The sequence below is a fragment of the Muntiacus reevesi genome, chromosome 5, assembly GCF_963930625.1.
Source record: "Muntiacus reevesi chromosome 5, mMunRee1.1, whole genome shotgun sequence".
In the NCBI taxonomy this organism is placed as follows: Eukaryota; Metazoa; Chordata; class Mammalia; order Artiodactyla; family Cervidae; genus Muntiacus; species Muntiacus reevesi.
The window spans coordinates 84,860,605-84,883,599 of NC_089253.1; the positions used below are offsets into that span (position 1 = coordinate 84,860,605).

At 37.6% G+C, this 22,995-nt stretch overlaps 1 protein-coding gene across 1 annotated transcript in view; it reads left to right on the forward strand.

Moving 5' to 3' along the window:
• Positions 1-22,995, forward strand: part of MROH9 (maestro heat like repeat family member 9) — a 227,068-nt gene that overhangs the window by 152,171 nt on the left and 51,902 nt on the right. The window contains exons 2-7 of the mRNA XM_065936410.1: positions 3,974-4,053; positions 8,285-8,420; positions 8,981-9,067; positions 11,458-11,562; positions 17,666-17,801; positions 20,351-20,475. Coding sequence (XP_065792482.1) covers positions 3,974-4,053; positions 8,285-8,420; positions 8,981-9,067; positions 11,458-11,562; positions 17,666-17,801; positions 20,351-20,475 — 669 coding nt within the window. The remainder of the gene's footprint in view (positions 1-3,973; positions 4,054-8,284; positions 8,421-8,980; positions 9,068-11,457; positions 11,563-17,665; positions 17,802-20,350; positions 20,476-22,995) is intronic.

The window sequence follows — 22,995 nt, forward strand, 5'->3', positions numbered from 1 at the left end:
GAATTTTTTTCTTTGTCTATTTGTGTATAGCTTCATTTGTGTCTGAAGATAGCTGAGAACCTCAGATCCAAATATAAAACTTGAGCTGAATACTCAGCATGATGACCTGCCAGTCTGGGCATCTACAGAAAACCTCCAGGTCTCCAGTAGTTTCATGTCTCAAATCCAAAGGATAGTTTTCTTGTATGACCTTTAAGCAGCATTTGATATTACTACCAGTCACTATGCATCTCTCTTTTTCTACTGCCAACATTCTAATCCTAGTCTATTACAATCTCTTTTAGATAACATTCTCTTGGCAACAACTTTATCTCATTCAATAAAGTCTCTACAAAGCAGCCCTGTGGTCTTATCGCTCCTTCTATTAAATGGCTCCCACTGGTCTTGTGGGTTTCCCTTGTGGTTCAGCTGTAAAGAATCCGTCTGCAATGTGTGAGATCTGGGTCCTATCCCTGGGTTGGGAAGATCCCCTGGAGAAGGGAAAGGCTACCCACTCCAGTATTCTGGCCTGGAGAATTCCATGGACTGAATAGTCCATAGGGTCACAAACAGCTCGACACAACTGAGCAACTTCACTTTTATTGGCCTTAGAGATGAGTACTAAATCCTTTTACTCACAAAAGAGCTCACAATAGGACCAGCTTTGATCCACCCTTTCTGGCCCCATGACTTACCGTTCTCCTTACTCTCCTTGCTCCACCCATATGGTTTCATTTATGACGTCAATACAATGGTTCTCAATTGGCCAACCCAATAGAATTGTATGTGGAGCTTTTACAATACTGTTGCTAGAGCCACACCTTCAGAGATTTTGAATCACTTTTGTGGGGTGAAGTCCAGGCATTTGTATTTCTAGAAGGGATCCAAGTGATTTTAAGTTTCAGCCAGGGCTGAGAACCACACCTGTAATACAACAAATACTTTCTCAAGTCATCTTTAGACCTTAGTGTTTCTCTGTCTGGAGAAAACTTCCTCTGCTCTCCTGACCGCTATAGTCTCTAAGTCTAAAACTTCTTTAGAAAACAAATTTTCCTTGATATCGTCTGCTAGATTAGCTTCCCATAGTAATCCCTGTAATTCCTCTTTTGATCATGTACCAATTTTCTTTGTTTCAAGTTTACTTACCCACGAGATTATAGGCAAATACTGTCTGTCTTGCCCCCTGCTCTACTCCCACTACTTAACACAGTGCCTAGCACATAGTAGATACTAAATAACTGTCTTATGGTCAGCTGAAAATAACTGCATCCTGGGAATGCAATCTTACAGTAATATTAAAGAACTATTCAGTTCTCTATTTCCCCATAGCAAGATGGTTGGTCAAAAGGGCAGATTTGTAAGCATGGCAAAGGCTTTTTGATGAGGGGAGTGCATAGTTGGGGGTCCTATCACAAGTCAAGCTGTTAATATGTTGACACTAAAACCCTAAAATGTCTGGAGAATCGGTGAAGTATGACTTCTAGTAGGGTGCAGAGATGAGAGTCCCACACCTCCCTGGAAAATAACTTTCTAAGGAAAGACAGTGGTGGCACAAAACTAGTTTAAATAGAATGAGTTTTAAAAAGGAGTGGGGCAGTTCTATGTAATATAACAGCATCGTAAGTTTTGTTTTCTAATGTTGATGCCAGGTCTTGAATACAGACTTATTATATCCAAATCTCTAAAGGTGTGGTCCAGTATTCAAATCAGTATTTTTTAACCCCTTAATGTACTGCCAGTGTTGAGAACCAGTGACTGAGATTTAAAGTGTCATATATTAATTTCCAAGGACTCAAGCTCAGTTAGAATGTATTCTATAAGAAAATTTCCAACTGAGACAATACCGCCAGAGGATCATTGCTTATATCAGACAAAATGTTCAGTTACTCATTGTCGAGAAATACGACTAGTGGATTTCTGGGCAAATGAAATGAAAGTGGTGACAAGGACAAAAATGTCTTTCCAAAATAAAAGAATTACCATCGTACTTCCATGTTACAGTGAGAGTTGTCTGCCATACAGAAGTGATAATAATGTGCAAAATGTTAATAAGTAGCATAGCAAAGACTTAATCTCTCAAGGTTAAGTAAAATCATATGTGATGTTGTTAGGAATCAATACTAAATATGAATATAAATATTTTAGAGAAAAGAAAATAAGTCCTCTGCACCACTCAGTCTGAGCACAACAGTCAATGTGATTCCCAAAGAAGACATAGCAGGATGCTCATCTCTAGTGGGAAGATGCTACTTTCTAGTTAAGATTCCCAATCAGGAAGTTTCTATGGCATCATTTCAGTTAGTTTGGGCTGGTTTAATATGAGACCAGAAAATAGTTGGGCTTCCCAGGTGGCTCAATGGTAAAGAATCTGCCTGCCAAGCAGTAGATGTGGGTTTGATCCCTGGGTCGGGAAGATCCCCTGCAGGAGGAAATAGCAACCCACTCCAGTATTCTACACCCACTCCAGTATTCTAGGAAAATCCTATGGACAGAGGAGCCTGGAGGGCTACAGTCCATGGGATCTCAAAAGAGTTGGACATGACTAAGCACTAAACAACAACAGGAAAATGAATGGTTTGAACAACTGAAATTTATTTCTCACAATTCTGGATGCTGTGAGGTCCAAGACCAAAAAATGGCAGATTCAGTATCTGGTGGGATTTCTCTTCCTGGTTTTCAGACAGCCATCCTTTCCTTGTATCCTTACTTGGTAGAGAGATAACTTGAAAGCAAGCCCTCTCTTAGAAAGGCTCTAATTCTTCAAAGGACTTATCCCTCATGACCTCATCCAAACCTAATCACCTCCAAAAGATCTTGCCTCCTAATATCATTACTTGGGGGCTAGCATTTCAACATAAAAATTTATCAAAATTCAAATATGCACCCCACAACATGGACTTAACAGACAGGAATATAGTTCAATCCTTCAAGATTGCTCTTACACTCCACAGAGGCAGAACATAGATCCCACAGGGCACTCATTGCTGGAATCAATGGAGCAGTACTGATCAAATGGAGAAGGGCTCTTTTAAGGTGAGAAGCAATCAGGGGCAGTCATTTGCCTATGCACTAGACAGAAAAAAACCCTCTTGGAAAAATCATTATTATAAGGCAGTACCTAAAAGAAAGGGGCTACCCAGGTGGCTCAGTGGTCAAGAGATGTGTGTTTGATACCTGGGTTTGGCAAGATCCCCTGGAGTATGAATTGGCAACCCACTCCAATATTCCTGCCTGGAAAATTCCATGGAGAGAAGAGCCTGGTGGGCTGCAGTCCATGGGGTCGCAAAGAGTCAGACATGACTGAGCGACTACACACACACACACATGCACCTAAAAGAGAACTCTGAGCTATTTCAGAAATACTGAAAATTTCTATAAACAGTACTAATGGGCCTGATACAAAAAAGTGACGTTGCAACAGAGGCTTACATAAACAAGGGTGATGTGCAGAGAAGAAAAGAGATCCTGTTCTATTAGTCCTTCTCTGGTTCTCCAACTTCTTGTATAAAAACTGGAAATTCTTTTTGGGATCCCACTGAATGTCATATATAAGTTTAAATAGTTATATTAGACAGCTATATGTTGACCTGTACCTGGTTCTCATTCTATAGGAGTATGAGTTTGAACATTCTTCAGTAAGGCCTAACATAAACCACCTTGCTGGTATCTTCATAGACAGACTCCACAAGCAGTATATTGCACTTAACAGTGGTGTATACAAGAATAGCTGGTAAAGAGTATTCCTGACAAAATTTTGTCTGGAAATGCCAATTATATAGACAACTATGGTTGGCTACAGAAGGCCAGCATTTAGTATCATGCATAGGTTTTAAATTACAATTTGTCTGGCCTCAACATTTCTACAAAAGTTTGTACTTATGTTTCAAGTCCAATTTGACCTCTTTGGTCTCTGTAAAAGGCAGAATTACACATGGTGTTATGAGCCCCACAGATATATCATCATTGATTCTTTTCTTTTTCCTGGTACTTGCAGGAGCATTCAGCTACCAGCCTATGGGACGCATACTCAGGTGTGATAAGTAATCAAGCCATGATCCTGGCCTTGAACTCCAGGTATAATAAGCTTTCATGCTCTCTTATTGGACTGGTTGAATACCTTTAAAATGTAATAGATACATATCAACAATGTGAAAAGTAAAAAGTTACTCCAGGTTCCTCCACCCTAATTCAGCAGCTATTCTTTCTGATGTTTATAAAACTTTCTTTATTACATAAACAGGTAGATAAACCACTATACTACTTTTCATTTTTACTTTGTCTTAATTTTAACTTTTCTGTAAGATCAGATTTTCATTTTAATGGCAACAGAATATTTCCAAATTTTGACATTTTCTAAACTAAATTTGACCAATACTGTGATGATCATCCTTGTACATAAAAGATTGTATCTGTTCTGAAAAACTTCTTTGAAATACTCTTCTGAGAGTGAGATTTCTGGTTTAAGTGATGTGTGTGTATATGTGTGTGTGTTAATCGCTAAGTCATGTCTGACTCTCTTACCACCCCATGGACTATAGCCCACCAGGCTCCTCTGTCCATAGTATTTCCCAGGGAAGAATACTGGGATGGGTTACCATTTCCTTCTCCGAGGGATCTTCCCAACCTAGAGACTGAACCCAAGTCTCATACATTGCAGGTGTATTTCTTTACCATAGAGCCACCAGGGAAGTCCTGATTTAAATGATAGGCAACCATAATAATGCCCTGCTCTGGAGGATCTTTACTGGCCAACAGCTACAGCTGCTGCTTGTGTAGATTTGCCAACACGCTCTGTGAGGCCTCACTTCCTGTGGGCTGCTCCCATCAATGACCCAGCATGGTAGGACAAATAACTCTAATGGGTACCAGTGGGTGACTTCAGCTTGAGAGAACCTCATCAGACAGGCTGAACCCTCCTTGGAACTTGCTGTAATCCAAGACTCTTCCTACCCTAATCCTTCTTCCTTCCTTCTCTGCTTCTGTTGGAAATCTCTTTTACTTCTCTTAGACTTCTTAAAAATCCTCTTTTAGCATGTTTCCCCTAAACCCAAAGTAATGCAAATGAGGTGAATTGTCTTAGAGATTTTGATAGCGTCAATTTGTTCTTCAGAAGAACTGCACCTATAAGTGTTTCGTCAAAGCCTAGTCACCTGGAAGATATGCATGCATATATACAAAGATACATATAGACAAGATTTGGCATAGTATATTATTTTACAGGGTTCATGGAAAAGCAGACTGTAGATTAGAATCCCCTTCTTCATATTTTAATTTTTTGGTCTACCTAAATGTGTTAAAAAATCTCCCACATACATAATGGTTTTCCTTTATTTTGAAAAATTTATTATAAATTTTGCTTTTCATATTTTGACCAAGTATTAGTTGGTATATAAAGATTTACACATGTTATGTCTTCATATATACCTGTATAATTTAACAATATAAATGAATTTTGTTACTATTAAACCCATGGACTTCCCAGGTTGCTCAGCGGTAAAGAACCTGCCTGCCAAGCAGGATATGTGGGTTCAATCCCTGGATTGAGAAGATCCCCTAGAGAAGGAAATGGCAACCCACCCCAGTATTCTTGCCTGACAAATCCCATGGACAGAGGAACCTGGTGGGCTATAGTCCATGGGGTCACAAAGAGTCAGACACAACTTAGTAACTAAATAATAGCAAAATTAAACCCATATATCTTCCTTCTTTTTTTGACAAATTTAGTCTTTCTAATTATTTAGTTTCTACTCCCTTTTTACTTCTCTTTTAAATCTTTAAAATTGCCATTATACTTATTTCCCCTTATAATTTTTTTAAATAATGTATATATTTTGTTTATGCCCTTCATTTCTTTGGTTGTATTTTTAGCCCTTTCAAAATCTTAAGTTATATGCATAGTTTATTATTTTTGTCTCATTTTAAATAAGAAAAAAATGTTGATAATATTTAAATACTTCAGATTTTCTAATTTTTAAAATAGATTTCTCATGGTGATTAGAGAATGAAATGTATATGCTTTTATAGTTTGAAACTTTCTATGGCTAACTATATGCAAAATATTTTTCAGCATTCCATGATTATTTAAAAAGATAACCCTTGTTATCTGATTTAGCATAATTTATTTATATCTCCTTATTAATTAATTAAAGATATTATCATCTGCAGATTTCTAATTTTTACCTACCACTTACTAATAACCGAATGCTTAATCTTCTCCTATGTGCTTCTATTTCTCCTTAATTCTTAATAATTTAATAGTTTTTTATAAATTATATTTTAATAAATATTCAACAATTTTCAATTTTGTTTCTATATGCTTGAAATTTTATGTTAATAACTATAACTTTTATCAATTTATATGAACTGTACATATCTCTCTTAACACTTTTTTATTTGAATTAATCATACAGCATATTGATATAGCCCTCCTGATTTATTTCTGATCATGTTTTATATAATTTTCCCATGCTTATATCAAGAGGCATCTACTTTCCTTTATTCAATTGTGATTCTTGAAATTATACTTGTAAAAATTTCACTTACTAATATTATATAATACCTATTGTTCTATAATGAGAAGAAATAAAACATTTTCAAGAAAAATTTTTAATATAGTTGGTTTACCACTAATTCTCACTTCACTCCAATGTCAGAAACAAATATTTACCTCAAAAATTTTTTAAAAGCATACAGTAATTTGTGAGAGCTATTTATTGTTTCTTCTCATATTTATTTCTATACCATATTGTTATATATCTTAGAATATAAAAAAAGTTTTATAGTGCAATTCTCAAGACTAAGATGTCTCTGGCTGTAAAACACACTAGTAATTTAATTGCTCTTTTGAAAACAAATTACATATAGGCCAAAAAAGTGTACTTGCTGATAACTACCTTTGTTGACCCATATATTTTTGTTGGCTTTCCTCTTTAGTATCACCAATATCTGACCCTTAACCTTCTTCACATTTGAAATGGGGAGATCCTTAGCCCATCAGCAGTTGTGAATGGCATCAGAGCTTCACGTGTGTGCTGTGTGCTCAGTCACCGAGCTGACTCTCCCTCTCTGTGACCCCATGCACTGTAGCCCGCCAGGCTCCTCTGTCCATGGGGATTCTCCAACCAAGAGTACTAGAGTGGGTCTTTATGCCCTCCTCCAGGGGATCTTCCCAACCCAGGGACTGAACCCTGGTCTCTCACATTACAGGCGGATTCTTTACCATCTGAACCACCAGGGAAGCCCAAGAATACTGGAGTGGGTAGCCTATCCCTTCTCTAGGGAATCTTCCCAACCCAGGACCAGACTGGAGTCTCCTGCATTGCAGGTGGATTCTTTACCAGCTGGGCTACCAGGGGAGCATCATGCTACTTTCCTAATCCTTGTTCATCATGTGGACCATTTTAGCATTTTTAGAACTGGCAATATGATTTCAAAGTACATTACAATTTTCTATTTTATCAAAACATTAATTTTTCATTTTCCAAAACCAAATCATACATCCCTAGAATCCTACCACTGAAAAAAACCACTGGGACTTTTTGATAGGTAACACACTTTTATTTGTTCAGAGTTTAAAAATCCACTGGAGTCCATGAATAAGTCAAATCAATCTTCCTAAGATTTAAAAAATTATCTACTATGTTCCAGGAGATTCCATTTCAAACAATGGATAGCAGATATTTAGATCTTCTTGTCCAGTAGAGGAAAATGATTCTGAGTTCAGCACAAGATTTTCTACCTTTACCAACTATATTACCATCTTGTAAAAGAAAAAATAATTATTTGTACTTTAAAAAATCAGGAGGCACCATTATCCAGAACACACTTATCAAAGGAAAAATAGTTGTGTCACATCTTTTAAACTGTTGATGGGAAGGTTTCTTTTGCCATCTACTGGAAGATGTATCTCAGTATCAGAAGTGTTAACATATGAGCAACACAGTATTATTGATTAGATAAAATGTGGCAGTGATATATTTCAACTACCTAAATTTCAGCATGGCTTGATGAGCTTAGCTGGGAAATAACCACCCTGTAAAGTATTATGTCTATGGAGAAATAAATTCTGAATTCTAAATAACTGGGTACAAATTATTTTTTTTTTAACCAAAAAATAATTCTTTTATATTTAAATCACCATAATAATTTTAGAGTAATATTTATAATTCACACATTATATAAAGCCAAAAGTTGGGCCTCATGTTCTAGTATACTGTCTCTTAAACTAAGAAAAGGCCACTAAATTTAGCTTACATCTGCTCTTTCCTTAATTTAATAATTACACCTTTTTTTTTTTTTTGGTCAGCTTCGTGGATCCCGCATTGCAGTTTGAAACTCAACTGAAGATAATAAAGTCATCCTTTAAAATGGCATTTGCTGTCACAAATCTTGATGAAGTGAGGGAAATTAGGATAAATGAAGATGACGAAGAAGACCTAGAAGTAAGACTTTGCTTCCTTTAATCGTGATGAGACGTCTTTATGCACAGCAATCCCACAGAATGTCTGCCCACAAGTTGTAATCTATGTTTTCTTCTTCACTCTTTTTAGATAAAATAGATAAATAGCATATTCCAGCACTAATCTCTTTTCCTGGACTCCCAGTGAACTCTACAATCCCTAGGGTGTAAGGAATTGTATAGAATTTATAGGAACAAATGGGCGAAGAGATTTTGGTTAATTTGTTTAGCAAGTCCAGCAAGTTGACTGGCAAGTGCTTCAAAGATGTAAACAGGAGCCAAGAAAAGTGCAGGTAGGAAGACTTCTGTAGTAAGATCAGTAACATCCATGGTTTTTTATTTCTCAGTCTTGCTACACAGGTCACTTGTCCTACAAGGTATTAAAGCAATTCATGGCACGTTGTATTGAATGAGGTCTCACCTCCATAGCTACATTTCTGCTTTTTTTTTTTTTTTTTTTTACCTTCAATTTATGGGGGAAACTGAGGACCCAGGATTGCATAGCTACTGGCTGGCTGGTTGTCTAACTTCCCTGTTTTTCAGAGTTTATACCGAACTGTTTTAAACTTATTTGAGGACACTCTTCTGATCTTAGTGTCTAAAGATGTCTACAAACTGCAGATCTTAAAGGTAAAGGGAAAATAGATGGTTTTGTTTTCTTGTCATAGAGCTCAAGAGTATATGATATTGTTATTGTTCTTTAGTCCCTAAGCCATGTCCAATTCTTTTGCAAACCCATGGGCTGTAACCTTCTGGCCTCCTCTGTCCTTGGGATTTTTCCAGGCAAGAATACTGGAGTGAGTTGCCATTTCCTTCTCCAGGGGATCTTCTCAACCTAGGGACTGAACTTGTGTCTCCTGCATTGTCAGGCAGGTTATCTACCACTCAGCCACCAGGGAAACCCATACTATATTTTACTTTTTATCATTTGCCATACTTACATCTCCTTCAAGTATCTGGCGGCTGAAAGATTTTCTTTACCTTTCAGAATGTGTCATCTCCCAATTGAAATCACTTCCTTTTATTTGAACCACAGAGACAGAATTTTAAGAATTCAATTTTGTAAGTATGGCAACCACAGACACTTAAGAAGCCAAGTATTATGTGGCAACAGAAGTGTGAACACAATATAGGGTAGCAGAACATACAATGATTGGTCTAAACCATCTTCAGGACCATGTAACAGTTAGCCATATTTTGAAAATGTTTATATGCATATTCTTCCCTCACAACTCTGGGACTAGGGAATTCCATGGGCATCCTATCTTCATGGATACCATGGTATCAAGGAAGTTCTAATAAACATTCATAATCCCAATTTTCATATCCAGTATATTTTTAATGTGCCAGTCAGAGACAGAGACTTATCTGGACATATTATGATTTTCAATTTTTTATTCTTAACATGATAGCATCTGGAGGCAGCTGTCTGGAAATACTGAGAAACTAGATTGATGGGTTTTGCAAATCATAAAATACACTCAAGCAAAGAAGTAGAATTGATATCTATGAAGATAAGGAGAAATGTGAAAGATAATAAAATATACAGATGTAATTTGTGCCTGATTTTAGCCATACATTTTCCATGCACTTTAAGGTGGTTATTGAAAGTGAAAGTTAAAGCCAAGGGCTTCCTTGGTGGTTCAGATGTTGAAGAGGCTGCCTGCAATACAGGAGATGCAGGTTTGATCCCTGGGTCAGGAAGATCCCCTGGAGGAGGGAATGGCTATCCACTCTAGTATTCTTGCCTGGAGAATTCTATTGACAGAGGAGCATAAAGGGCTACAGTTCATGGGGTTGCAAAGAGTTGGACACAACAGAGTGACTAACACTTTCACTAACACTCCCATGTATACTCTTTCAACCACCCTATGCTGTTTATTGAGCATTTACTCTATGTCAGGCACTAAGCTGAATACTTAATAAATGGGTTATTTAGTTTAATCCTTAAAATAATCCTATGAGAAAGTTAAAATTATTTCTCCCATTTTGCACATAAGGAAATGGAAGCTGAGAGAGGAGCAATAATATGTAGGCATCTAATTAGTGGAAGCGCTACTATAAGTTGGGAGTCTGTTACTTGACCACCTTATTCTTAAATCTACCACATCTAGAAACTCCCCTGATCCTCAAAAAGAGCTGAACCTCATTCCTGGAGAAGGAAGAGGCTGAGATTTAAAGACTGTTCATTCCTAGGAAATAAACTTCAGAACATTTTTACACAATGGGAGAAAGTGAAATGGAAGAGATTTAGCCAACCATTGGCATAAATACTAAGGACTCCAACAATCAGTTTTAAGAGGTCTACTAATGGTGGTTAACATGTGAGGCACATGCAGTCTTATTCCTTTCCCAAGGTTATATCTATGTCCTTGTACCTGAGGATTTAGAACAAAAGGGCAGAACACAGCAAGACAGACCAAGTTTAGCAATGAATCAAAATTAACAAGAACTTTCTCACTGAGCTACCTCCAGGAATATACTCTATACCATGAGACAGAAAATATCTGTATTGTGAATTTGCATAGGGAATTCTAGAATAAAATGACATTTCAGGATCAGATAACATTTTGATTCTTTTTCAAAACTGAAAATCAGATCCTATGATTTAACAGAGAATTAACATGCCCTTTAAGAAGAGGAGAAGCATTTGATGATAATCCTGTTGTCCATGATAATTCATGATAATCATGGTAATCCTAATAATCCATGCTGAACTTTTCAAGATGTCTGGCAAAGTGATTGTTAATAGTGGGATATTAGTAAATGCATGTTGGATAGGATTAAATAAAATAAAACCCAAGTGTAGCTACTATGGCAGATGAAGTACTATACTTTATTTATAGACAGTGGTGTACAAGCTCATTGTCATACTTTTTAAATACATATAGAATAGGTGTGAAATCATTGGGAGATCATGGGGAATCTTGACTTGGTAAAGGTGATGATCTGAGCAGAAGATAGGAACTTGTGGAAATAGAAACACCACGGTTCTAGGATGGTTCTTGTGTTTTCAACAGGAAATGGTTGTATGGATGAATGAAGATAGTTCGTACATGCAGGAGGAAGCCATGGTGGTGATCAGCAGAGTGCTAAGCTTTGCAGCCAGGAAAGTCAAGGGATCTGTAAGTCACAGGGACTGCTCCTTAGCCCCCTGCTCCTAAAGACTGCGCTTCTGCAGTATTGCGTTCCTTCGTTCTGCAGTGTTTGCTGAATGCCACCAGGTGGAAGCAAACCAGCATTTTCCAGATGGTGGGAACTAAAGTAGCCTCATCCAGCTTATCTCAGTCTTGTAAACAAACCTTTACTAAGTTAACATTCTCTTTAAGTAATGTTTTCTAAAGATAATCATTATTATTTTATTATTTTAGTCGCTCAGTCATATCCAGCTCTTTGCGACCCCATGGATGATAGCCTCTGTCCACAGAATTCTTCAGGCAAGAATACTGGAGTGGGTTGCCATTCCCTTCTCCAGGGGATCTTCCCCATCTAGGAATTGAACCCAGGTCTCCCATGTTGCAGGCAGATTGTTTACCATCAGAGCCATCTCTGAGGCACAGGAAGGTCACAATTTTTAAAGATAATTAAGTCAGTGAAATTAATGGAGGTGAGGGGACAAATACATACAATGGGCAAAAATATTAACAAATTAGAAGCTAAACTTCCCATAGGCAAGGTCTGTGTATATCTATATCTGACACAGTGTAAATAATAAAGGAAGATTTGTTCTGCCATTCTCTAACTAAATATAACTACCCATTCTGTTCTCAGGTTCTGGCCATTCACTGGATAAAAACTATTTTCTTCATAAATTACCATAGCCTGTGTCTTCCAGACTCTCAGAGGCCCTTGTCCTATTGAACAATTCTTTCATTTGTTTTCTATCAGAAATATATTTTTAAATGGTATTCCTTTTACATGACCTGTGTGCCCATCAGGGTGAAGAAATGGCTCCACTCAAAGAATATTTGTCCTTTCGATTAAACTATTTTCAAACAGGTGAAGACATGTGAGCTAAACATGTCATCTTATCTCATCAACAGAGATTTTTCCTAGATTTGTTCCTTTGGCATATCAGCATTCAAAAGACAGGTGAAAGATTTCCAGTCGAAGCTAACAGCTTGTCCACATGTCTGTCTCCACTCCCTCCACAAAATGATAGTAATAAAATGCGTTAAGTGTATAAAGCTACAGCACCAAAGCGAATTAGTAAAGGGATCTCAATGTGCTAGTGAGGTCAGCAAACTTCTGGATGACAGAATAGATAGAAGATGGTAACTGATAAAGTCTGGCAGGAGAAGCTGAAAGACAGGGGCATGTGAACATCAGGATGGAGGATGGCTGAAAAGGGAGGTAGTTTGCCCTATGGACCCTGGAGAGTCTGAAGCTATAGAAACCCAAGTAACAATTAAGGGTGGGAGGCAGAGGAAACTTGAAGATGTGCTAACTCGCTGAAAAGACTCACCTCATACAGAAGGAGGTGTATTGTACACATAAATTGTACACATACACTATTCCAGGGAAATGAGTCCATCAGTAGACAAAATGTGAGGACTTATTTCTCAAAACAATTGCAAATTCCCTGAGAAAATCACCTTGGTTCTGTTGTTTAGACATACTTCAGCGTCCCCATTCAGCTACTCTAAAGCCAAGTCGACCAGTTGACAAGCCTTGCTCACATACAAAACCCCACCAGTGGTGTCACATTCTTAAATATGACTAGACAACTGAGACTTGTCAGGCATTTGAGAAAACCCTCCAAACACAATAGCCCCAGGTAAATAAAGAGTACAAAGATGATTATCAAAAATAGATAATTTGGGGTACAGATGAGTATTTAGTCTCAAAAGGGGTAAAGAGAAAATATTTATATGCCAAAAGGAAACAAAAAAAAGTGAATATGGCCTTTGTACTGATTCATCAAGCAAGAATATATAGGCAATGTCCCAAACTGATGTGGGAACCGAAGTGGAAGTCCATTGTTTAGAGACAGATAAGAAGCAGCTAAATGACCTAGTAAGTGTTTGCCTTTGGAAGTTAACACTTAAAACTCTCGTAATTATTATAAGGAATGGAGAGGCCAGAGGTATACAAAAGAAGGAATCCAGTTAGAAAGGGCCAGAAAACTAAGCAGGAGCACTTAGGGACAGAAACAGAGGAGCTACATTTCTCTAGATCTTAGCTCTTTCCTACTTTCAGCACTTTACATAGATTTTCTTTAAAAAAAAAAAACAAAAAAACAAAAAAAACGGAGTTATACTGTATTAAAAATTCCTGAAGTCCTGTGTTTGAGGAGGTGTGATTGAGGTTGGCAGACTTCTGAAGGGACCTGTGCAGGGCATAATCGATGTGCCCCAAGGTTCAAACAACCTCACTCTTCTCTTGGCCCATACTAGGTCATGTCTACCCTCAAACATGCTATGCAATCTAGATACGGCCACACCTACTCTGCTAGAGACACACATCTAGAAAGACCCTATCTGGCATCATTAGCAGCTTTCTTTACAAAGACACCTGCTCAGAGTTATATATACACAAGTTCATGAGAAGGGATAATCAGAGAGAATGCTCAAGGCAAAAAACTATACACAAAAAACTCTAGGGCCAATCCCCTGTAAATGCTCCCCAGCTCCAGTGAGATAAGCTGTAAGACATAGTCCCCTGGTTCTAGGTACTTTTGCTATAAGCATCTTTGCCAAGATATCTTTGTTGTGTAACTAACTGGCCATGAGGCAATTTTTTTTTTCATAAAAAATAAGATAATGAAAAATAAAAGCAGGACACTGAAAAGGTGATTATGAAACTTGAAAATTTGGTAACAAAATTTAAAAGACTTTCTTGAGAAATGCAATTTAAATAAATTTAAAATGTGTGTAAATTCATGTCAATCCTATTCCCTCAAAAAAAAAAAAAAAAGGATTTTATTTTGTGGGTGGTACTAAAGCGCTTGTCTTTGAAGATTTTCAATCATAGTATAAGTTTTTTACTTGTTGATTCACCTCCTCATTCAGCACGGAAATTTTTCTCTTTTTTCTTGTAAAAATTTCTTCCTTCATTAAGAGAGGCATTGGTTTCTGAGTATTAGAATGCATATTTGTAACTGAGCTTTATATTGTGTCATAAAAACCTCTTCCCTGTTTTTTGTTCTTGGCATCTAACCACATGTCTGTTCATAGACATTCCAACATCCTATGGGAAATGTAGGTTCACCTCTGAGCCTTTGAGACTCAACCTCTTCTTTCTTCAATGTAGCATGTTTCAAAATAAGAACCCAACTCTTGGGACAAATCATTGTCATCTGTCAGCTCAACAAAGCCATCAATAAATGGACTAACTGAAAGAAAATCTGACTCATTTCAACCAATTGAAACCAAAGTGTCAGACCAAACTGTCAACTAATTATTTTATCTTTCACAGCAAAATTACCTTATCACCAATTAGTCATGTGTTAAAATGTTTGCAGCAGAAATGTATGTGGCAAAGATTTTTATGGTAGAGAAGCTTGTGGCAAAAATACTAGTCACATACTCATACTCCTCTGTTACCCCCAACAGAGAAAAAGAGCATCTTGCCCTTTTTTCTTAAACCTATAACACAATTGCAGTTCTGAAAATCTTGCCATTCAATGGAAAAAGAAACTTGGAATGCAAACCAAAAGAGGAGAATCAGTCAGTTAGTTCAGTTCAGTCGCTCAGTCATGTCCGACTCTTTGTGACCGCATGAACCGCAGCACACCAGGTCTCCCTGTCTATCACCAACTCCCAGAGATTACTCAAACTCATGTCCATCGAGTCGGTGATGCCATCCAGTCATCTCATCCTCTGTCACCCCTTTCTCCTCTTTCTCCCAATCCCTCCCAGCATCAGGGTCTTTTCTAATGAGTCAACTCTTCACAAGAGGTGGTCAAAGTATTGGAGTTTCAGCTTCAGCATTAGTCCTTCCAATGAACACCCAGGACTGATCTCCTTTAGGATGGACTGGTTAGATCTCCTTGCAGTCCAAGGGACTCTCAAGAGTCTTCTCCAACACCACAGTTCAAAAGCATCAATTCTTCAGTGCTCAGCTTTCTTTATAGTCCAACTCTCACATCCATACATGACCACTGGAAAAACCATAGCCTTGATCAGATGGACCTTTGTTGGCAAAGTAATGTCTCTGCTTCTTAATATGTTATCTAAGTTGGTCATAACTTTCCTTCCAAGGAGTAAGTGTCTTTTAATTTCATGGCTGTAGTCACCATCTGCAGTGATTTTGGAGCCCAAAAAAATAAAGTCAGCCACTGTTTTCAGTTTCCCCGTCTATTTGCCATGAAGTGATGGGACCAGATGCCATGATTTTAGTTTTCTCAATGTTGAGCTTTAAGCCAACTTTTTCACTCTCCTCTTTCACTTTCATCAAGAGGAGAGTACCTAGTGGAAATAAAAGGTTTCTTCCTAGGCCCTAAACAGTGACCTCTACTGTCTGCTTGTAGATTCTCCTGAATTGTGCACTGAGGCTTGTCCAACTCTTTGCCACCCCATGGACTGTAGCCCACCAGGCTCCTCTATCCATGGAATTTCCCAGGCAAAAGTACTGGAATGGGTTGCCATTTCCTACTGCAGGGGATCTTCCCAACCCAAGTATCAAACCTGCATCTCCTGCATTGACAGATGGATTCTCTACCACTGAGCCACCTAAGGATGAGGGGGAGCCCCAGGTAGCCTTACAAAAAAGTATAGGCAGAAAGAATCCAAGGAAGACATCCGCAGAAACAAGAGATTATCTTCCCTTCTACTTATACCATCACTCCCAGCATTCTAACTTGGTTATACCCTTGGCACATGATCTAGGTCACCTCATGTTTTTCAGGAGTGACTCCATATAACTGTGTGTGTATATGTGCTGTGTGTGTGTGTGTGAATGTGTGTAAGACTGAGATAGATGTGAGTGAGTCAAGCAACAAGAGAAGCAAGAATAAGGGTATATGAGAGTAATACAAAGAAGGAGAAATAGGTCTTGGGATTTCCCTGGAAGGTTGGTTTGACTCTTTTACCACCAACCATTGCTCATTCATCAAAACATCTATCTAGGAAAAGTAATAATTTGTCTTAGAGACAAGAAGATTCTGCAGGCCCACTAGTTGAGCAAACCTACATGTGGGTAGAGTCCTAATTGTTTAAAAAATTTGGTAATAATACTCACACCTTCAGAAAAGCAAAACGTCTCTTCCATCTCTTCTTCTATATGTCTGCTTCCCTCTCTATTTACATTTGATCTGACCAAACAAATCAGTCAAGATGAAAACCTAAATATTCGAGAAGCCTATTTGAGAAGCCACAAAGAAGTTGTGTGTGTATGGGGTGGAGGGAAGGTGGGAGGAGAGATACATAAATGTTCTGATAGTAGCTTTGATACCAGAAGCAAATGTATTGAGTTTTTTTTAAAAATTAATTTCCCTGGAAAGAATGAGAGCAATTGTAGGAAGAAAAGTCACACTTCTCCAGTGACTCACAGAGTCACCTGAAGTGTTTCATACATGGAGAAGGAGCATGAAAGGTTTTGGACATTCACTCTCCTACCCAGTATCCCAAGAATTTGCTACCTACAAATAGGTACCTACGTTATGGAATAGAAACTAACATTAGGTGGAATCTCTAGTATTTCCAAGCACTTTGCTAGGAACTTTCCTTTTTGTCATAAATGTTACCCCCCCTTAGTTCCCACAATAATGCTACAAGGTAGCATTTGTTATATGCATTTCATAGATAAGAAAATTGAGACTCAGTAACAGAGCAAGGATTTTAATACATATTTTGTGTACTCTGACACTCAACTATAACCATAGTCAGATATAGTAAGCCCCCTACATATAAATCTTCAGGTTGTGAACATTCAAAGATGCAAATGCAAATACACCAGCTGTTTCACTGTACTATTGTACTTTTCAAAATACTATTCTGTAAGATTTTAAATGTTTTATTTTTTGTGTTTTTTAATGCATTTGTGTGAAAACTATTATAAACCTATTACAGTATAGTACTCTATAGCCAATTGTACCTAAGGTAAATTTTTTGGACTTATGAACACACTCTCAGAACAGAGTATGTTCATATGTAGGGGACTGACTGTGTGTGAGAGTCTGTTTGAGTGTGTGTGTATGTGTGTGCATGTGTGTGTGCAGATCAGACACAAACATTTAACACTGACTATGCTTAGCAAATGCATTTTTCTACTTTGTGTTCTCACTAGGCAAGTGTTAACGCTCCATGTCTGGGTGTCCTGGCAGCAGAGCTTTCTCTTTTGTGTTCTCATTCTGATCCCTCAATCACACAACAGGCATTTGTGGGAATGTATCACCTCCTCTGCATTGCAAAGTGTCAGAGCGGTAAGATTCATCTTTTCTAAGGGTTACGAAGAATCTGTTCCTAATTATTCTACTGCGGGTTCCAAGGAGGTTCTACGTCTGTAGATTTCTAAATCCTGCCCCCAAGATCTATAGCTCCATTTATCAAAATGTATTTTTAAATCTTTTTTAGAATTATTTTTAAAATGTTATAGTTGGTTCTTCAATATTTATCCCTAGGTCAGGAATATCACCTGGAGAAGGAAATGGCAACCCACTCCAGTATTCTTGCCTGGAAAATCCCATGGACAGAGGAGCCTGGCGGGCTATAATCCATGAGGTCACAAAGAGTTGGACATGACTGAGTGACTTACACTTTCATGCTTAGATTAGTGTCAGGGTGTTACTGGCAGGGACAGAAATGCTGGGTGGAGGCAGGGAAGAAAGAGAAGAAAAACTACCAATGGGACTCTTAAAAAGAGGCATTATTTTTGTCTCTAATGGAACATCAAATAGAATTCTTGCTTCAGTGATGGGGAAATATTAGCCCAAGATGTAAATAAATGCTGCTTTGGTCTACCTAACAAAGCATGAGAGCAAAACCTTATGGCATCAAACTATTTCCAAGTACTTAAACAGAGAACAAATTTACCCTCCCATAATAAACTGTTTAAAGACATCAGATGACGACAATGATTCCTGAGAGAAGAGAACAAATGAATAAATAAAGCAGAGTCTACAATTGATTGAGTTTACAGCCTAGAGTAAGTTTCTAGGCTGCAGCCCAGAAATGAGCAACCCAAGGGTCCCAAGTTGAAGAGACAGAATGGGGAATCCAGAAAGATCAAGATATCTAGAGTTCAAATGGCAGAGTACCAGAAAGGAGTGAACAAAGGAGAGCTCCAGAGATCTGCAGAGAGTCCATTTAACTATTTAGCTATTTAAGCAAACTACCTGAGGTTTGTAGGGTGAGGGGGGTAATACCCAAAATGGTTAAAGAGGTAAAAGCACTGAATTTCAAAAGACTGGGAATGGTGCCCACACCTATAAGTTAGAATTTAAAACTTCATAATTCACAAGTAATAAAGCAGATTACTCAAACAGATTTTGTCTCATCAGGAGGAAAAAATTATCCCTGAATTACTTTAGTGTCATTCAGTCCATCTGTGTTAGTGGCTCAGTTGTGTCTGACTTTTTGCAATCCCACAGACTGTAAGCCAGGCTCATCTGTCCATGAAATTCTCTAGGCAAGTATACTGGAGTGGGTAGCCATTCCTGTCTCCAGGGGATCTTCCTGACCCAAGATTCGAACCTGGGTCTCCTGCCTTACAGGCCAGACATTCTTTACCATCTAAGCCACCAGAGGAAATGTGAAATGATACAACTTTGGAAAATAATTTGGCAGTATCCTAAAAAGTCAAACACACATCTACCATATGATCCAGTCATTCCTCAGTCATTCCTTCAGTCATTCCTAAAAGAAATGAAAGCAAATATCTACTCAAAGACTTGTACATGAATGTTAACAGGATCTTTATTTTTAATAGCCAAAAACTGGAAACAACCAAATGTCCACCAGGAGGCATATGAATACATGGATGATGGTATATACGTACAATGGGGTAGTATTCATCACAGAGAAATCAATCAGCTATTGACAAATACAATAATGTGAATGAATTGCAAATAATTTTGCTGAATAAAAGATGCCAAGCAACAGAAGAGCAGCACATACTAAATCGCTCCACTTACATGAAATTAGAAAATACAAATGAAAGAATGCAGATCTGTGTGTATCTTTGAATCAGGAAGCGCTACAGTGTGTATCCAGTGGCAGGTTTGAGCAATTATGAAAGGACAGGAGGAAACTTCTGGAGGGAATAAATCTTTTTTATTGCAATAATTCTTTTTTGGGTGTATATATATATATATATATATATATATATAGTCATTTGTGGAAGTCGCTCAGTCATGTCCTTTCTGAAATACACTCAGACTCTTTGCAACCCCATGAACTATAGTCCATAGAATTCTCTAGGCCAGAATATTGGAGTGGGTAGCCTTTCCCTTTAAGAACTTACCAAATTATACACTTAAATATGTTGCATATTGATTATATCTCTATAAAGCTATTAGCAAACAAAAATTCAGTTAAAATCTACCTTCTCTAGAACTAAAGACATCTGCACCTGAAGCTTATTTGAGAGCTTTTCTCTTTGTTGCTATACCACTCCCTCAGTTTTTTGCAAAATGCCTCCAAATCTGCTCTTTTACCAATAGACTTTCCAACTTAGCAGTAGCTCTTCCATTGCACTGAACTATGCATTTGATGGCCAAAATGTACTTGATACTTGGTCAACCTATTAAAATTATATATCTCCTCCACAGAGTCTTCTCTTGACACTTTATAAATTCTGGGCCAATGTAGTCATGATATTAATATATTATGTGACTAAACTTTCAGCAGAGAGCTAAACATTCAGAAAACTTTACATTCCCAGAATTGGGCAGGAAGAGGAAACTAGAAATAGCAATGTTATAGAAGGTACCAGTGATCAAATGAAAATCTTAAACTTTCTTCCTTAAAACAGAGGGTACTGCAAAAAGTAAAAATAAAAAGTATGATAAGCCTGAAAATCATTGTATCCAGCCTTCTTCCTCTGGTACAGAATTTCTACCCAAGAATTTGCAAAAAGACAAAAGTAAAATTGCTCAGGTAACTTAGCCCCCACTTTATCCTATAGCTTTTGTTTCATGTGTAAATTACTTTTAGTGGCAACTTATTTCAACAAAATTTATACTAATAGATTTTTCTCTTTTATTTAAATTAAATTCAGTAAAGCAAAGAGTAAATGATAGAGTATTTGATTTCTTTATCTTCATCTGTTAGTAAAAATTATGCCTATTATTCCAGAACATAGCAATTTAAATTATTTACTAGATAATTCTTACAGAAAGCAAAATGAGGTAAGTGTTTCCTAATTGTTATGCTTCTTTTGGTTTAGCTAATAAGTTACTAAAGATGGGAAACTTCCAGTTTTCTAGAAAAATTAGTGAAGTCAGCAATTAAGAGGTTTTTCAATGCTATTATAATTTACTCAGCAAATATTAAAATAATTTGGTATATATTTTAAAAACCTATTAAATTTTAAAAACTTCTTAACTTTAAGTGATAAACCTTTGCACTAAGTAAGTAATTTCTACATTGACCCAACCTTAGGGAAAATCATGAGATTCTACATATCTATATACTCCTTCACCTTCTTCAAACTTATATATGCTTATTCATATGCTTGCGAGGTCACCCAGCACAAGTGCCTGAATCATGCTGTCCAACTGATGCTCTTCTAGCTACACAGGGATCAACAGTTCAGCAAAACTAGTTGGAGAGGCCCTTCAGACTAGCTTATCTCTTGAATTGAAGGGTCTTAGATTTTCTCCTGAAACTACATACATAAAGCAATGCCTTGCCCTCCTACACTGAGGCAGATAGAATTGTAGGAGGGTGTGGAGATACGGAAGCAATACATCTCAAATAATACAATAAAAAAAGACCGCATAGATATCCTTAAATATGCATCTGCATAATGATGCATCTTTCCAAAATCAAGCATTATTCTTAATCCACCTCCTCTCAGAAGTCACAAGCCTGGTTAACTATAAAGTTTTCTATTTACATGAAGAAACTAAGCATCCATCTAGGTTTACTAGAAAGTCCTTCTATATTCTTCTATTCTTAACTCCAGAGCCCTAGAATTGAAATCCTGAGACCCACGATTAGCTAGTGAGCCTAGCACTGGCAGCCTCCTCAGGGTCTGTCTCTTTCAAGTGGCTTATGAAGCTTACTATCTCTACTTCCAGCTTAGTGTCCTCTCATCTGACTTTAATGTCCATAAGACTGAGAAATGCAGGATTTGGGAAGGGTGCCCTGGGTCCTTGTGTTCATGACCTCTATCACTCAGTTCCCAACTGTGAGATCAAAACAGGCCTAGGACAGCGCTGTGTGCAAGAGCATTAGCTAAAAAATCCAGAGGTAGGGACTTTCAGAAGTAGATTGGGACAGGTGCATGAGGGAATCTAAGGTTGTAGTAAGGAAACCAACAGGACCATTTACAACAACAAAGTCCAGAGGATGCAAATAGGAGGATATGCATCAAGGTTTTCAGCTAAGAGAGCTAGATCACATTTTATAAGGGAGTCTACCATTTGATGTTCTCTACTGTCATATCTATACCTTTGTTACTGAGTCCAAGTTCATACTACTCACCACACAGTAGGCCAATAAATCAACAGACAAGGTGTTGGGATACGAAATAGCAACATATTTGGAAAACCAGAAAACCCAAGAAGATGGTGGACTAGTATCCAAAAGAACCATCTTACTGGACTTAGAATTTAAGCTTCTTTTATATTAAAAATGGAGGAGGTGTGGCTGGTTGTTGGAAACTTATTGGTACTGGAATCCTTTGTTCCTTCAGCTGTCCAGGTCGGTCTGGTCACAATGCTCCTATAAACCTTCAGAAAGACAACTGTTATTTTCTTTTCTTCAACATTTAACCTCTATATGAATGGAAATGTGTTATATTTTAAATGTCAAGCCTGGGAGGCAGAACATTGAGAAAGGGCTAGTATGTATATCTCAGGCTATAGGCAACACTCTTTTACTAATTGAGGCAAAAGTGCAAAGCCAGCATTTCTAATCACAGGTTATGGAGCACAGAGGCTAGAGTTAAAGGAATAGATCCAATATGGAGTCAGGTTTGTTTTTCTCCATTCTACCTTCACGTGACAGAAATTTCTAACACTATCTCTAAGTTTCACTAGGAATTTCTCCTTCCACAACTCTTAATAGACACTAAGCTATTTTGTTGAATATCCGAACAGAATATCCGAAAAGAATATCCCCTCTTCAATGATTTTTTTTTAACTCAACATCTTGTATAATCAAATCTGATTTCTCAAAGTATAGCCAACTATGATATTCTGTTCACCTCACTAAGCCTTAGTGACCATCCTTTATCTTTCATAGCTTTCCAAAAATACTATACCTCACCTGTCTGCTCAGTAGGAGGGAGCCTGGTGGTCATCAATTTTCAATTAAACCTCAGTCCTTCCCTACTGACCAGAAAGATGTATGCTCCATTCCTTTAACGGGGATGCCGAAAAGCTGGTATTGGCAATAATGAATATTTCTGTATTTCAGAGAATTGCATACACACACACACACACACACACA